Source organism: Amblyraja radiata, chromosome 25 (assembly GCF_010909765.2).
Source record: "Amblyraja radiata isolate CabotCenter1 chromosome 25, sAmbRad1.1.pri, whole genome shotgun sequence".
NCBI lineage: Eukaryota > Metazoa > Chordata > Chondrichthyes > Rajiformes > Rajidae > Amblyraja > Amblyraja radiata.
This window is the reverse complement of record NC_045980.1, coordinates 16,134,264-16,152,480: the sequence shown is the minus strand read 5'-3', so window position 1 is coordinate 16,152,480 and position 18,217 is coordinate 16,134,264. Positions and strand designations below refer to the sequence as shown.

General features: G+C 39.6%; 1 protein-coding gene across 2 annotated transcripts in view; it reads right to left on the bottom strand.

Annotated features, from left to right (window-relative positions):
- ift81 (intraflagellar transport 81) overlaps nt 1-16,611 on the bottom strand; it is a 56,982-nt gene extending 40,371 nt beyond the window's left edge. The window contains exons 1-11 of one of the 2 annotated variants that reach the window (XM_033043268.1): nt 16,524-16,611; nt 15,229-15,383; nt 12,107-12,210; nt 9,724-9,904; nt 9,291-9,380; nt 5,682-5,747; nt 5,285-5,395; nt 4,825-4,909; nt 3,804-3,967; nt 2,749-2,844; nt 1,345-1,491 (exon numbers count right to left, since the gene is read on the bottom strand). In XM_033043268.1, the coding sequence (XP_032899159.1) occupies nt 1,345-1,491; nt 2,749-2,844; nt 3,804-3,967; nt 4,825-4,909; nt 5,285-5,395; nt 5,682-5,747; nt 9,291-9,380; nt 9,724-9,904; nt 12,107-12,210; nt 15,229-15,372 (1,188 nt within the window). In that variant the 5' untranslated portion in view covers nt 15,373-15,383; nt 16,524-16,611. Of the gene's footprint in view, nt 1-1,344; nt 1,492-2,748; nt 2,845-3,803; nt 3,968-4,824; nt 4,910-5,284; nt 5,396-5,681; nt 5,748-9,290; nt 9,381-9,723; nt 9,905-12,106; nt 12,211-15,228; nt 15,384-16,094; nt 16,380-16,523 lie in introns of those variants that run through there. The other variant, XM_033043269.1, reaches the window with a different exon arrangement.
- Between the last annotated feature and the right edge of the window lie 1,606 nt (nt 16,612-18,217).

Sequence of the window (18,217 nt, the reverse complement as noted above, 5' to 3'; positions counted from 1 at the left end):
TCCTGAATGTTCGCAAAATTTAGGATTTTTATTTGCATCTGTAATTTTGTTTATTTTTTGGTTATCATTCCAGGAAATCTGCTCTGCTCAAAAATGAACATGACAGTAAACTAAATCTTAGTAGGCCTACTTTCAACTTCCTCATCAAAATATCTACTATCCCTATCACAAAATTACAGTAGAATTCATTGCAAATGAAGACAGTATTCTGGTTCACCTGCAACTTGTTTGTTAATGAAGCTATCTAAGCCACCTACTAAATGGCAAGTTACACAATACCCACACTCAAGAAAGACTAAAGGGCCTGTCCCACTTTCACGACCTAATTCACAACCTCTGCCGAGTTTGCCCTTGACTCATACTTGCAGCATGGTCGTCACAACGTCGTGATGCTAGTAGGTACTCGTGGCATCAAGTAGGTCGCGGCGTTTTTTCTAGCCTGATGAAAAATGTCTACGAGTAAAAAAAGGTCGTGAATTAGGTCGTGAAAGCGGGACAGGCCCTTAACTGTTTTCCCTTGGCATTGTAAAGTATTATTATTTCCATGTTCCCCATCATTTTGAAGTCTCTATCCCATTATATACACCTGTGGTAACTGGTGCAGTTCGGAGGCTGGATACAGTGGTTGATGGTTTCAGTTACAAAGAGCAAATGAAGTGTGGAAAGCTTAATTCCATTTGTTTGATAGAACCTTGACACCACCCAGAAAAATGTAGTCAGCTTCATCAGTACTCCATTCACGAACATCAATGCCCATCTCTTTCCACCATCATCAGCACTTGTCACTCCACTTTATATCACTTACAGGTGGAACTGCAGCAATTTGACAAGATTTCTTCAGCAAATACTTTGAAAAATGTTATTTTGACTGCTGAGAAAGAAAAGGCTAAAGGTGCACAAGAACATTGCTGCCCCCAAGTTACACATTATGCTGAGATATATCATTAGCCTTTCATTGTCATTGGATAATCCTGGAAAGAATTTACTCATGTTACTATGAGAATATGTTGATACTACAGAAAGCTGACGAGAAAGACCACCACAATGAGGCCTACACAATATTGTCACGTAAATGAACTCAGCAGCAGTGCAATTTTCATCACAGTTAACTTCTTGTTGAATGTAAACTAATACTCTTAATACACACTACCAATTTTGACTTTAGTGATTGGCTTACATGACCAACGATTAATTAGTCAATAAACATATATCAAATTAAAAATATCACATATAACCAATATGCTGTCATTTCTACAACCGATTATACAGAAAAAAAAAAACATTAATAGCCAATAAACCAAAGATACCTTAAATATGCATATTAAACAGTTTCAGTTATCTTACCTCATCACCTTTCAGAACTTCTGTGCCGTCAAAATCACGAGCCTGACTTGATTTCTGAGCCAGTTCCTTCTCCATGCTCAAAAGTTCTTCTCTGCATTCTTGCAACTCTTCAGCCTTTGCTTCTTTTTTTCGGGAAATGATAGAAGCCTGGGTGAAAATTAAATTGTTACATTGGAATTTGATCACTTCTAACAGCATAGGAGTATAATTTCAAAAGCAGACAATGGAAATCAGAAACAATACAAAATATTTATTATATTTTGCAAGCTTGTATTTTCGTTATTCGCTCAAACACAAGTCAAAGTACTGCATACAATTGCTAGAGAAAAGCCTAAAGCTACACATCACTGTACAACATCTGTGTACAGGCTCAAACCCCATGCACAGACTTCTACATGGTTGGTCCCAGTGATTGGCAACCTCCCTCAAGAACCGACTCCAGAATGACATATATAGTTATACCTTGTCCAGACTTGCCTGCCTCTAACATTCCATTACTGTACATTCAAAGAATTATAAATTCTTCAGAAAAGAAATCAATGAGCTTCACGTGAACAAGGAATTTCATGACGATGAACTAATCTGAATCTAGGTTTGTAACAAATCACAACATAAGATGACAAGAAAATAGGAATAAATGTAGGCCACTCTTCTCAAGCCTACCCACTATTTATATTTGATCTGTCTAAAACCTCACCTCTTCATCAGCACTCAAATCACCAATCTTTCAAAAATGTATTGACCCAAGAATTTCCTTTGCATCTCGGTTTTAAATAGCCCACAAGCCCCCAATTTGTAATTCTGTCCCCTCATTCATATTTCCCACACGACTAGAAACGTCTTGATATCATATCTCCTTAGGATATCACATTTCAATAAGATCACCCCTCATCCTTCTAAATGAAAGAAAATATCTATTTTTGATTGCCTCCTGTGCTTCGCTTTAAAAAAAAAAATCATATAAGGAGAACCAAAATTGCTGGCAAAATTACAGATGTCCAGCTAAGAATATTTTCAAAGGAAGAAATGAAAGTCCATTTTTGGTGGGGGTGGTATATAGGGATACATACCGACTGGATGGCATGTTACCAGTATTAAGCTTCATACTAGCAGCTTCTGCAATAGATTACACGTTATTGAGGAATTTAATTCCATACAGTGGTAAACTGTGAGGATTACCATTAGTCATTAATGAAGAATATCACTTTTCTGCCAGAGACAAGTTCCCGGTGTGGTATCAATCCAGAACTTCAGTGGCTCCAGTAGCCAAGCCAATGGGGCTGTATCACATTAATCAACTAACTGCCATACCAAAAATTAGTTCTCCATTTTAGTCCATACAGATACCTACCTAGAAATATATCTAGAGCTCACCTTCTATACTAATGATTACATTTTCATTACCTGTTGGCGGAAGAGGAAAAGTTTGTCATCCATGGGATCATTTCTCATCATCTTCTTTTCAATTAGTTGATTAATTTGTGTATTAATTTCCTGGATCTAAAAAAAAGTAATATCAACAGAGAGATATGCTTTGAGTTTGTAAAAAAGTACTAACAAAATTGAGAGACAGTATAACTTTGCAAGCATATTGCAGTAAAGTTCCAGGTATGGCTATTTCACAACAGCAGCAATATCTTGAAACACTTGGAAGTCAAACAGCATTTGTGGAGAGATAAACAGTTATCACTTCAAGTTAATGTAATAAATATAATAAATGTTTATTGAACTGAAATGTTTGTGAGTAGATCAATATATTGCAGAAAGTTCCTTGAAATGCCACAAGTGGTGAAGTATTCCAATCATAAAATTAAAAAACATGAAAAAATATAAGGTCTAATATTATAAGAAAGTATTCATCATTTAGGTTAATTATGTTTTAATTTGTTTAAGTGTAGGACTAAGGCAAAGGCTTATACCTGCTGTCAAAAAACTTCAAGGATTAAGACCTGCTGTTTTTGACAGTATATTCCTATGCACCATAGAGCCTCACTAATTAGTAGCAGGCTTCAGAGAACTGGTTGTTGATCCTTTCCTCCAACAAATGTATATCAGAGACAAGAGTTTTGAGCTGTGTCATGTGGTGAGGCAAGCACAAGAAGGACCTAGTTCCATTCATTGAATAGAGCTATTACATTTCTTCTTGGTGAGAGTATTATGTAGTTATCTAAAATTGGAGAATTCAATGTTCATACCATTGGTTTGTAAGCTACCCAAGTGAGGTGTTATGTAAAGAAAATATTCCTGACATTTTACCAAATTGTGAGGGCAGAAATTGTCATTTCCCCTTCATTTTTATGTATTATTCTATACAACTTAACAAGCCTAGAATGCTTGCTCTCAAGTTGGACACTATAGTCATCATCCTGTCTAGGAAATGGCTTAGAAAAGGCTACATATTGCACATTTATTATAATCAACATCCAAAGAGACACAAGAACGTTGTCACATCACAGCACCTTAGCTTCAAGTTCGCTGAGATCAGATTGTCCCATTGCAGGTTCCACAACCACTTTTTGTAAAAAATGAACAGTTTTCTTCTTGCTCTCCAATTCCTTAGGAAGCTTGTCAGACACCATATACGTATTAAATTTGATCTCCTCATCCAGCCTTTTCATCAAACCTGAAATGAACATTCAGTTATTACTAGGCATTCATTATTTTAATCACCAAACTAAAACTATGCAGATTAACTGATTGTTTATTTTGAATAGTTTTATTTTTGTTCTATTAAAATAGCACATTGCTCAGGATGGAAACATTTGAAACTTCGTTATTTATAAGCATCGCAATTCAAAAATGCCTAAATCCACCCTCACTTCTGTGGAAAGATTTAAATAATCCTCGAAGTCTCATTGTTCGGCAGATCACCTCAACCTCCTAAAACAGAATGAAATTTTTGTTTCATCATGCAACAACTCTGCCTTCTAGTGGCTGAATGCGAGGTTTCACTTATGGAGAACTATTTATCAGGTACAAATCTTTACAACAAAGTCTGCACTCGCTCAAGGTAGCTCAATACCGCCTTCTTAAGGACAATTAAATGTGAGGCATTACCAGCAATGCCCGTTTCCAATGAAAGAACGTCTATGTGTGTGTCTGTGTCTGTGTGTGGCGCAAGCACATGCAAGCATTCTTCACTGCCTGTGCAGCAGGGCCTTGTCTCCAATCGTTAGGGACCTCCTTGCCACTGAACTAAAACCTTGCTATATCAAAACCATCTAGTAACAAGAGTGCACCAATTAACCCACTTCAGAGGAATTCACAAAAGCCATCATCAATTCCTCAGAATTGGTGCAGAAGCAAGTGATAAACAAACTCAAGGATTTGCCCAAGCAGATAGATAGATATCTTACCACAAGGCAGAGCTGTTTAATGAACAACCTAGTTACTAGCCGATTTTTTGGTACTAATCACAGGCTGTTATCCCTGGCATTTCCATTTGAACACCTTGATTTACATGGTTTGGTCAGCACTTACTTTCAGGCTTTGCATCTGCTGAAGCTTGTCGGAGGTCCTTCAACTGCTGTTGCGCCCTTTGCAGCCTTTGCTCTGCATGGAATAACTGTAAAATTAAAAATACAATGTAAAGTTCAACAGAATAAAAATGGCAAATGATGACAAAAATATTTCCTTTGAATGGATTGTAACCACGTGTGGTTTACTTTCATAACATCAACATGTCAACAGTCTTTCATGTTTCATACATCTCCCCCCAAATGGCCTGTTATAATGAGGGTTTACTGTACAATAAATGTAGTCATTATAATCGTTTTTTTTCAGGGCGAATAAATTATAAGAATTTTGTAGTTTTCCTTCATGATTTACTGATTAAATTAATATGGTAGTACTATTCTAAACCTGTACTAACTCTGTAAACTATTCAGAATAATTCTTCATGGCCTTGCATAACTTGTCATTTCTAATGCATTTCTCACACCTGATTTTTCTGTTCCTGCTTTTGCTGCATTAAAGATTCTTCTCTTTCCTTCTCCACACGAAGCTGCCTAGCCATTTCCAACATCCGCTGGTGATTTGATACTGTGTCCACCTAGTGAAAGCATGCAAACATTGCTTTTTACTATTAACATCTTAAGAAAATATGTTGCTATTAATAAGTAGCTGCATTGACAGAGTGGAATTCACACCATTTACATCAAGTGCATTCATTAAGTATACATCTCCTTGCAGATATTAATTACTCCCGTCTCTGTTTACTCAGATGTGTTATTCAATCTCTCCCCTAAGCATGTTTCTTCAATCCAGATCCATGTTATTTTAACATGTGATAACTACAGCTGAGGAAATAATATCCTTACAATATAACTTAATCATACCCTCTTTTTTAAACGTTCGACCCGCTTAATGAGTTGATCCTTCTCTTCCTCCATTGCATTTATATCCTGCCGATTCAACACAAACATTTATTGCATTTAACTTGCATTTTAAGTTTTAGATATTTTTTATAGGTTGAGTTTCACAATAAATACCAGACATCTCTGGCATTCAGCAACAATTTATACATAACATCTTCTGCATGGTGACACATTAGAAATAATTCTGAAACATAATTCTGTAACGTGATAACATAAATGTATTACACAAAGTTAAACATAAAATGTATTTGCCAGTCTAAGTGGTGACCATTTGAAAAGGATGGACTTGGACTTGCACAGCTCCATTCACAACCTCAGCAGATGCTAGTGTCAATAAATTCTTCTGTAAGAACACCCATGACACTATAAAAAAAAAAGCATCTACTTATGGGATATGGCAAGTACAATAACAACATTTCAAAGACGCTTGGACAGGTCCAGGGATAGGAAAAGTTTAGAGGGATATGGGGCAAATGGGAATAGCTTAGAAGGGGGACCTTGGTCGGCATAGACGAATTGGGCCGAAGGGCCTATTTCTGTGCTATATGACTCTTCCACTTTTATTTTACATTAAATACCTCAGCCTCAAGACTAACAATTTGCCCCTGCTGCAGCACGCAGAGAAAGTACCAAATAAATGAAAATCAGGCAGAGTCAATGTATCTATTTCCACAAAATGCCAAATTTAAAAAACTAGAAAAAAAATGTAATCAAGCACACCAGATGTGAAGAATATCAGCAGTAAAAGATAACGTCAAATCAAGAGTCAAGGAGTCATACAGCTTGGAAACAGACCTTTCGGCCCAACTTGCCCATGCTGACCAAGATGGCTCTATCTACATATTGGTAACTCAATGCACATTAATGCAGGAAATTAACTTTTGGAACACATTTTGACTAACAAATTGGTTTGTGTATCAGTAGAATTTGCAATACCTTGCATGGTTTGGATACTTTGAATATACTCAATGTATTCAAGTTAAAGATTCAAATTCAAACTACGACGGAATCAGGTATGGGGTGAGAGAGAGAAAGTAGTCAAGAATGGATCAGTAACAATCTTATTAAAGGACAAAATAGACTTAAAGGGGCAATTGGCCTAATGCTGCTCTTATTTATTATGCTCTTGTGAGTTCTATTGCCTTTCCGAATGTCCCACCCCGCATCCCAGGAAAGGATCACGAGAGGCAAGTTTCAGTGTCAAATAGGCCTCCACAAGTATAGATATTTATAATTAAATACTTCTAAAAAAAGTGGTTCAAATTTATGGGGTGATAAATACAATTGCTACAATAGATAGACAGATAGGTATAGATGCATGGATAGGAGAGGTTGAGATGGATATGGGACAATAACAGGCAAATAGGACAAACCTAGATGTGGCATCTTGATTGGCGTGGATGATATGTGCCAAAGTTTCTGGGCTATACGACTCTATAACACTACAATATCATATTGGTTTAATAGAACTGATGGATGAATTCATGAAAGAATTTCCCACCCATTTGAAATTCAAAGTTTCTACTATCTTCTGAAACTGTGATTTAAAAATTCTCATACTTGCCTTTGATCCTTGCATGATTTTGTGGGATCCCTATAATATTTCTTATCTGGCATCTTCCACATCTCCAATTTTCATTGCTCCACCTTTAGTAAGTCTGTCCTTAACTGTCCAGCCCCAAGATGTACAATTCCCTTCCTAAACATCTCCACTTTTAATACGATCAAGATAACCTACACGTTTTGGTCACTAGTCCAGTCTACTATTGTAGTTTAAAATTGCTTAGAATTACACTAAGGTTATTAATCACTCCTCTAAAGCACCCAGGTTAAAGGTACTACGTAAATACAAATTGTAGTTGCAAAGATTTTAATTCCACAAACAGGTGAACGCGATTTTCTTTTTAAACAGTTAGGCAAAACACAAGATTTAAATTTTGGCTAAAAGACAACTAAAGGAAAATGTATTACCACAAAACAAGCCACACAAAAAAACAAAAGCAGCAATACTTCCTTATTTACTGTCATGCTAAAACTGTAATTAAAATATTTTAAGTTGAATAAAAATGAAAAGTCAGGAATTTAGAATAAAAGAAATTTTACTGCTACACTAAAAAAAAAATGCATGGAGGAATTTCAATTCTTGTGCATTTAGGCAAATATCCAAGAAATTGTCTTCCCACATCCTGAACTAGGAGCTATTAATGGGCTGGAAGATTCTGGAAAAATAACTTTAAAATGAATTTGTGGGAAATAAACCAAAGGCATTGATATAAATACTTCATATTCAAATCACAAGGAAGTAATTGCAAGCTATGTTGAGTCACTATTTCAGGCGGTTAAAAGAAAAATTTACATTCATATGATCACACCAAGTCACACATAACGTTTGACATATCCATATCCACATGCAAAAAGGTACTTTGAATTGCAGTCATTGGTATAGTATAGAAAATTCCAACAAATCGCAGTTGGAGGAATGAACGTGTTTTCCAAAGAAATCGCCTAATCTCCAATTGATTTCTCCAATGCAGAGTAGAACACACTGAACACCAAATAAGAAGAAATGAAAGTGAATCTCTGCTCCACTTGAAAAGACGTTGGATCCCAGGTTGGTGGGAAGAAAATAAGTGAAAGGGCAGGGTTGCATCTCCTGCAGTTGAATGCAAATACTGTAAGATGGGGATTAGCTAATGAAAATTGAATCACTGACTAGAGTCAAGAAAGGATGGCTGCTTTAAAATGCTGAAAGAGCAGGGGAGTAAAATATGTATCTGGTGGTGTAATCTTGTTAGCAGCAGCAGAAATTGCAACGGTTGATCTGCTGTTTGTAAAGCCTGGTGGGATGAAAGGCAAGAAACAGTGAAACTATCCTCCTCTATCCAGAGGTGTGTACGATGAGATACAGAAATTAAATGAGATGTGGCCAAGAGGTCCCACATCAGATTCAAAAAAATTGTTCTGTGGCTGCAAATGTACAAACATCACTATTTCTGGCCCTTCTTTGACTCTTCCCTTTCTGGATCTTCCCTGTCTCCATCTCAGGGGATACTCTTAGGGCAGTGCAGGGGAGAGAAAAGATTTTGCCTTCCATCACAGTGAGGAGGAGATTCACTGTGATGGATGTTTGCGTGAATTGAATTGTTTGTGTGTCTTGTAGCAATTGTTTTGTTTGTATGGTTGTAGAAACGGTGGTTCATTTGAGCCTCACTGAGGTTCAAATGACATGGAATAAATATTGATTGATTGATTGATATTACAAGCCTAAAGAATCGTGAAGCTATCTCAACTGTACTTCCGAATAGTTCTGAATTACACAAGGACCTCATGCATCCTGTTTAAAACTCTCAGTATTACAAATAGTCCAAAGAAGGGTACCGACCCAAAACGTTATCGATCCTTGTTCTCCAGAGATGCTACCTGACCTGCTGAGTTACTCCAGCAGTGTCATTTTTAGTAAACCAGCATCTGAGGTTCCTTGTATCTCATGTTTAATACATTTGCATGTTGTGGCAGGTTACCCCAAATCACATGACAAAACTTGTGCCTTAGCTGTAATTTATCACTTACCCGTCTTATTTCTGCAGTTGAAAAACCAGAGTTCTTCAGCTGTTCACATTCCTTGTGTAAGGTTTTGAACCCTTCTACTAATTCCTCATACTGCAAACATAAACCAGAATGATTCTTAAACACATTTCTGCCAGCTTCAATATCCCATTAGCCATGATCACAATGAATGGCGGTGCTGGCTCGAAGGGCCGAATGGGCGAATGGCCTCCTCCTTCACCTATTTTCTATGTTTCTATAGATTTAACCAAATCTAGCTTGTTTTATTCTATTAGCGTTTGTAATTAATTATAAAACAAAGGTGAACTAAATATTGTATATGAACAATCAACAGAGTTAAATACAGATTGGAGCAATTGGAGAATATAAATAAATAAGCATCCGTGCTATGTTATAGTAACAATCCATACTCTGAATGACAGGCATAACTACGCACCTGATGATAAGTGTCAGACACCACATCATCCTGCAGAAAGTCGGCAGGGATCTCCACCTTGACGAGGAAGCGTGCCAGATATGCTCTCTTTTTAAGATCATTTGTTCGTTGTAGGAGCCAATGTAAAATGGGATGTATTATAGACTTACTCCCAGTGACCAGACCTGGTCGAAAGGCATTCCTGGAGCAATTAACAATAGCACAATAAGATTTATCAGTCAACCAGCTCTTTGAAGTATACCATCTAACTATCACAACTAGAAATAAGGAACTGCAGATGCTGGTTTACAAAAAGAGGAACAATAGTGCTGGAATAACTCAGCATGTCAGGCAGCATCTCTGGAGAACACGGATAGGCGATGTTTTGGGTCAGGACCGTTCTTCAGACTGATTGGTCTAATTTTGTTTGTAAATCAGCATCCGCAGTTCCTGGTCACAACATTTTAATGCTCCACTGCAAAATCTCCCCAAGGTTTGCCCACTTTGAAATAGTCTCCTCCTCTCCCTGACAAACAGTCTGAAGAAGGGTCCCGACCTGAAATACCACCTATCCAACCATGTTCTCCATGAGATGCTGCCGAACCCCCTGAGTTACTCCAGCACTTTGTGGCTTTCTTTGTGAATTAATTTTGCAATAAGGTTGCAAATAAGATAACATAAAATTACAAGCTGCATTTGAGTATTTTTTTACTTTCCTTTATTTGTCGAAGGTAATTCAAATATTTTATCGTATTAATATTTGCTCTTCATTAAATAATTGGCAAAAGAGACTGTAGATGCTGAATCTGGAGCAAGAAAATGAACTGTTCGAAGAATTCAGTGGGTCAAGCAGAGGTAAAAAGATTGTCTCGAAGCAGGGTCTCAGCCCGAAACAATGAATATTTTGCTTTTGTGCTCCAAAATTATTAAAAATAGTTGTACTTTAAGGGCACATTAGAATTACAAATTAAAACATACATTTTTTAAAATAATATCTTGCTTTAAATTTTAAACAAAGTAGATCTTACTAATGAGAATTATTATTTTTCCAAAATTCTCATGAAGCAAAGTGATCCAACACAGGCTTGCAATCGCCTATATATTGAATATCCTTTGCCAGTTCAGACAAAGACCATGCGGAGAATGTAGGCTGAAATTTGCAGCTCCTGTTACACAGCCAGAATAAACTGGAAGATTTTAGCCAAGTAGCCACTTCAATTATCACACTGGTAGATGTTGACAGCATCCTCTTAATTTCTTTCAACTGCTTGTATACAAGATCTAATCAGTGAGACAAAAATTCCTCTTTTGTTCTTTTCCAAAGATAAGTGAAGAAATAAGTGCACAGTAAAACAACGGAGGAAACTACTGAATACCAATTAGGTAATCAGGAGGAAACATTTGGATGCTTGGTAGAGAATTGGCACTTAAGACGTAGTAAACAGAGCATTCAACTGTAAAAAGCAAATCCAAAACTGCATTCTGATAAAAACTTACATTGAAATAAGTGTGCGTGTGAAGCCGCAGCGCCCCCCCCCCCCCCCCCCCCCACCGTGCGTTGGGGGGGGGAACAGACCCAGCAGGTCTGCACTTGGTCTAGTATACTATTAAAACTCTGTGTGTGTGTGGGTGTATGTCATTATTTTTCATGATTCGTTACTCCGCCAAAACCAGACGCAAAAACGCCGAGATTTTTACCATTTCGGTAGCGATTTTACTTTTACATTCGCTGATCCACTCCTCATTAAATGTAGTCATTTTTCTGTACACATTTTTAATAAAATCCTTCCCCCCACTCACTCATTTTGTCGCATCCTGCTGGCCACCTTCTCATCGCGTCTCCTGCGCGACCATTATGGCTGCTGCCGCCCGGCTCTCCTTATCTCCCCCCCCTCTCCCCCCCCGGCCCGACTCTGTCACGCTGGCTGAAGCCAAAGGTCGGCTGGTCCCCCGCTGCTTTTCGCCGTCCACGCTGGCGGCCCGCAGGCTCACTCGGCATCACGCCCGCCCACTCCACCCTCCCCCCCCTTCCCCTACTCAGGGTCTGAAGCGCCGAGGATACGAGGCCATGGAGCTGACGCTCACTCTGAGGCCGACGGCTGCTGGGCGGCCCCTCCCCTCGCAACCGCGCGTTGTGGGAACAGACCCAATGGGTCTGTGCTTGGTCTAGTATATTCTAAATGCTGAACACACAGCCAGAAGGTTATCTTATGAATTGACAATGCTTCCTCTATGATTGCATGCCCAATTAGTGGATATACGGTAATAAAGAAGAGAGAAGAATAAAAACAGGTGACCTCAGACCTGTCCATTTTTCCCACTGAAGAAAAGGGAAAGAGAACAGCTAAAGAGAAAAATAGTGAAATAAATATTCTTTGCGATAAGAAGGTAAAATACTACCTACAGATCAGAAACATTTCCAGGTGGCTTGTACTTCAGAATTCCCAGAAGGCTAAACATTCGCTTGGCTGTTTGATCTGGTGCTTCCTCTCGTATGTCAATATTGTGCTGCCAGAAAATACAAATATATTGTTAATAATATTTGATGTTAAATTTGGTATTTGCATGTTTAAATTATAGAGAAGTGGGTGAATGGGGACTGAGTGGTGTAAATCATTGGAGATGGGGAGAGTGAAAAGCATTTGGGAGTTTCTATGATTCGCCTTACATACAGTTTTGTACTGTAAAAATGTTATGGGAATTAGATGATTGCTCCTTTAATGGTAAAGACAATGTGTAACTAAATTAAACATGCCAAATAATCCCATATCTAATTCCTGAGTTAATGAGATAATTGATTTAGTGAGGATGCGCCATTAGTTACAGTGCCCCATACCTGGATAATAGCTAGGGGAAACAAAAGCAAAGTATAACGATACTGATTGTAATCCAGCAAAAAGTGTTAAAATGCATTTGTTGATATCAATGAAAATAGGCTGAGGTTATTTGTGGTGGCTCTACAACTGAATACCTTGGCAATATTCAACTGTCCTAACCATGCACAAAGAACAGCCTTATCTAATACAATGGAATCAATGTTTTATACAAGTGAAATGTTTAAAAAAAACATGTTCGTGCAAAGCCTGATACTTCTGACTGCAATGCCTTCCATCAAATGTGTTGAAGGCAAAAGATTCAAAAACACTTAAAAACTATTTAAAGCAAAAGAACAACAAAAATAAAAATGTTTAGAATGAAATCCAAATCTCTTGAGAGTAGTTTTAATTGTTAAGTAAACGATAACGATTTATCTCATATCATCCCTCCAATCACTTGTTTAAAGAATAAGCTCACAAGGTTTAACCTGGTGAAGGATCCAAGATAATATGCCATACTGTAAACACTGAGAAGTCTCAGAAAGTCCCAGTTCATTGCTGAGTAACCACCAGGCAAGAATCCAAAAACAAATTGACATGAGAAATAAAATCCAGGCTACCATTAACTTAATTGTTTTAGCAACCTTCTAAATCATGGACGATTTACAATCAAAGTTGAGGCTGTATGCATGGGTGCTTGCCACAGATCTGAGTGAGGAACAAGACTACAGTTTGAATAAAAAGGATTAGTAAAACCCCTTAGTTCTTAAATATTAACAGGACAATCAGTAAAATTATAATCTTCTGGAATGTTTTGAGGATGCAACTAGGAAAATGGACAAGGGAGAGCCAGTGGATGTAGTGTACCTGGACTTTCAGAAAGCATTTGATAAGGTCCCACATAGGAGATTAGTGGACAAAATTAGGGCACATGGTATTGGGGGTAGAGTGCTGACATGGATAGAAAATTGGTTGGCAGACAAAGAGTAGGGATTAACGGGTCCCTTTCAGAATGGCAGGCAGTGAGTAGTGCGGCACTGCAAGGCTCGGTGCTGGGACCGCAGCTATTTACAATACACATGAATGATTTAGATGAAGGGATTCAAAGTAACATTAGCAAATTTGCAGATGACACAAAGCTGGGTGGCAGTGTGAACTGAGAGGAGGATGCTATGAGAATGCAGGGTGACTTGGACAGGTTGGGTGAGGGCAGAAGCATGGCAGATGCACTTTAATGTGGATAAATGTGAGGTTATACACTTTGGTAGCAAAAACAGGAAGGCAGATTATTATCTAAATGGTGTCAAGTTGGGAAAAGGGGAAGTACAACGGGATCTGAGGGTCCTTGTTCATTAGTCAATGAAAGTAAGCATGCAGGTACAGCAGGCAGTGAAGAAAGCGAATGGCATGTTGGCCTTCATAACAACAGGAGTTGAGTATAGGAGCAAAGAGGTCCTTCTGCAGTTGTATGGGCCCTAGTGAGACCACACCTGGAGTATTGTGTGTAGTTTTGGTCCCCTAATTTGAGGAAGGAAATTCTGGCTATTGAGGAAGTGCAGCGTAGATTTACAAGGTTAATTCCCGGGATGGCGGAACTGTCATATGCTGAAAGAATGGAGCGGCTGGGCTTGTATACTCTGGAGTTTAGAAGGATGAGAGGGAATCTTTATCGAAACATATAAGATTATTAATGGTTTGGACACGCTAGAGGCAGGAAACATGTTCCCGATGTTGGGGGAAATCCAGAACCAGGGGCCACAGTTTAAGAATAAGGGGTAAGCCATTTAGAACGGAGATGAGGAAACACTTCTTCACACAGAGAGTTGTGAGTCTGTGGAATTCTCTGCGTGTTCTCTGAATACTTTCAAGAGAGAGCTAGATAGGGCTCTTAAAGATAGCGGAGTCAGAGGATATCGGGAGAAGGCAGGAACAGGGTACTGAGTAGGGATGATCAACGATGATCACAATGAATGGCGGTACTGGCTCAAAGGGCCAAATGTCCTACTCCTGCACCTATTGTCTATAGTCTATAATTTTCATTGTGGCCAAATTTTGTGGGGCACACATATTTTTGCAGGCTTTTTTGCTGGAACAAAATTACTGTGATAACTAAATCCTTATCAAAATAATGACAATATGAATTCCCTGGCACCCAAAGGTGTTTACAAAAATTACTCTAGATTAATCCAATTTTCAATTTCATATATGAACAAACTTCTGATCCATTTGCTTTTACATGATGTATTACTGCGGATTGACATATTCTGTGAGAAAATGTGATGGAATCCGATATCAATAGTAATTGTAAAACTATATCAAATAATTAGCACATTAGCCATTAAATGTGCTACTATTAAGCAATCCCCAGACTGGCGAGAGCTGTGCAGCCGGGGAGGGGAGGGGAGATAGCAGCTTCCAATACTACCAACAGGTAATGATGAGAAAGATTTAAGGATCCAGGTGGTCTCTCAACATACACCACAGGTGCTTCCCATTCCTCAGCAATACACGTGGTCACCGTGCCTGCTTAAGTGCGGCCCTGAGCATCACATCAGTAGCACTGTCTATAGCACATGTTATATGTTATAATTACCTATTTTAGTGCTAATCCATTAGCACTTGTGTGTCTGGGGAAAGTATCTTGCACCTTAAGCAACATATAAATGCACCAGTTAGGGTATGGCAGCTCCATTATTCATGTTAAACATACCTTTGGATCAATCTCAGCCAGAACCTCATTGAGAACCTGTAGCAACTGCAGTGGCTCTAATGAATCAAAGGTGATCAGGTTGAAATTTTTCTTGAAGGGGTCCTTATTGAGCTGTTCGACAACGAACTTGATCTGTTCACTCATTTTAGTTGGTTCTGAAAGAAAACAAAAGCATGTAATTCATAGGTGGTCAACTCTTTATGTATCAAAATGTAAGTGAACTTTCTAGAGTATGACAGACCTTGAAGAAGCATGCAGATTATTTCATTTTAGATTCCCTCAGCAAACTAATACACGCTAGAAACAGTTCAAATGCACAAATACGAGTATAAAATTTTGAGGGGGAAATAGAATTGATTGGATGACTGGTGCTTAACCTGGCATTAGTTCTGTCTCTCTCACTTTTCCACAGAGGTTGTCAGTAATTTACAAGCAATCTAGACACTGTTAATAATGCAAACAAAACTATCAGATTGTTGTAAAAACCTACGATTCTCACCAATGTCATTCACAAGATGAAATCTGCCATATAAAGATTAAAGTCACACAGAATTAGAACAATAGAATATTGTTAGAATATTGTTATTAGAATAAGGAATAGAAGAACTTGGTCAAATTAGCAATTTACCTCATCCTTGTGATGTCTGTTTAGGAAGGAAAAGCATTCAAGAGTAAATTCACCATCTCATTCATTATGTCAGCACAATCTTTGACAGACTAAGCACCAGTGATTCCTGCATGCTATATGCTTTTGAGACTGGGACTACGTGTATACGTTAATTACTGCAACAAGGCAAGACCTTATGACATTGGATAGAAGATGATTTCACAAAAATCTGAGTGGGGATAAGTAAATAATATTTTAACATCATCAATGACGCCAGCCGTCACCAATTGCAGCTCACTTAGTATTTTTCTATTGGTTTACTTCAACAAGCAACGTTTAACAGTTTCAAACTTATACTAGAATAAAATGTAGGCCAAATTAAATATCCGAGGTCAGAAGGATCTTGACTGGGAAGATAGGTTTGACTTAAAATTGCGAAGTTATTCAACCTTTCGGAATTTTTATTTGCTTGGGTGAATATGACAGGACGACCAAATCTGTCGCGTGTTTACAGATAAACATTCTAAATATGACAAAATAAAATTAACCATCAGATGCTCGCTGGGTGCTTGAGGCCTCCACTACTGGAGCAGGACCGGATATCACGGGTTAGCAGCGCCCACTTTTAATTTACCCACAACATCAACTGTTGTAAGATTAAGTAAATAAATAACAACATACAACTTACAGGGGGGTTTTTGTTCAGGAAAATGTAAAACTCTTTGAACGACACTGCTTGGAAACCGCGAGTTGTTTACCGGAAGTAGCTTTGCTATGAGCGGAAGCGAGCGGTTGCCAGGCAACGAGAGCGCCCAGGCCGGCCGGCGCTCACAGGGCCGTTTAAACGATGCAGTTTAACGGGTTCGCTTGTCCCTGCGCTGTAATATTACTACTGAAGCAACGGGTAAGAAATTAGTGTGTTCCTTTGCAAATAAGGAAGTGAGAAATGTTAGATATAAAGAGGATGGCATATCTATCAGAGTATCAGCACAGAAACAGGCCCTTCGCGCACAATGGTCGTGCAAACAAAACATGATGCCAAAATCAACTAAATCTCCTTTATCTGCACCTGATCCATGTCCCTCCATATCAAAAATTACAGCAGGATCTTGATCAGCTCGGCAATTGTGCTGATGGCTGGTTAATAGAGTTTAATGCAGGTAAGTGTGAGGTGTTGCACTTTGGAAGTCAAATAAGGATAGTACTTTGGGTAGTTGAAGGGTTTCGGCCCGAAACGTTGCCTATTTCCTTCGCTCCATAGATGCTGCTGCACCCGCTGAGTTTCTCCAGCTTTTTTGTGTACCTAAGGATAGTACTTTGGCGGATGTAAGAACGGCAACCAGGTTTTTGTGAACTTATTTATTCCAGAAATAACTCTTTGGTTTACAGGTCCTCACAAACACGTCTGACCACAACGTTGATCAGCTACACAACTATGGCGCGAAAGCAAAACCGCGCGAAAACAGCAGCCCCTCCCGAGTCACGTGACCGCGGCTTCTGAAAGCCGGGTTCGATACCTGCGTGCGCCTGCAGGCGCCGCTACATGACCCCCCCAGAATCCGCGGTACGGAAACGCACGGGTAACCGGACGGTTCGACCGGAACACGTAGTCCGAGGTCACGCGGCGAGCGTAACAGTAGGGGCCGGCAAAACAGAACCAGAGGGACACGACAAACGCGAACGAGGGACGGGCGTAACAGAGGGGACTGGTGAAACATAACCGGGGGTAACAGGTGCAGAGGGCGGCAAAACGGCCGGCGGACGCCCTCTACGCCGCGGAGTGGCCACCGCCACCAGGCTATCCTCGTTGACGTGGGCTGGCTTAAGGCAGCCGACGGAGACGAACTCCTCCCTGCCACCCATGTCCAACGTGAACGTCGAGGTACCAGTCCTCAGCACCCTGTACGGACCTTTGTATATCCGCTGTAACGGCGAGTGGTGAGCATCCCTACGAAGGAAAACATAAGCACAATCCCGTAACATGGTAGGCACATGCACCGCGGACGACCCGTGTCAGGAAGTGGGAACCGGGACCAACGCGCACGCTCGCTCGCGAAGGTCAGCTAGCACCGCTGAAGCCGGGACCTCCTGATCGCGGGTGGCGGGCAGAAAATCCCCAGGTACCCGCAAAACTGAGCCATAAACCAGCTCGGCCGAGGAGGCGTCGAGGTCTTCCTTAGGCGTAGTTCTGATGCCTCGGAGAACCCAGGGCAACTGGTCAACCCAATCGGGGCCGGTGAGCCGGGCCTTCAACGCCGACTTAAGGTGTCTGTGGAACTGCTCGACTAAACCGTTCGACTCCAGATGATACCCGGTGGTCTGGTGCAGCTTTGCGCCGTACAGCTGCGCCATACCACACCACAGGGAGGACGTGAACTGAGC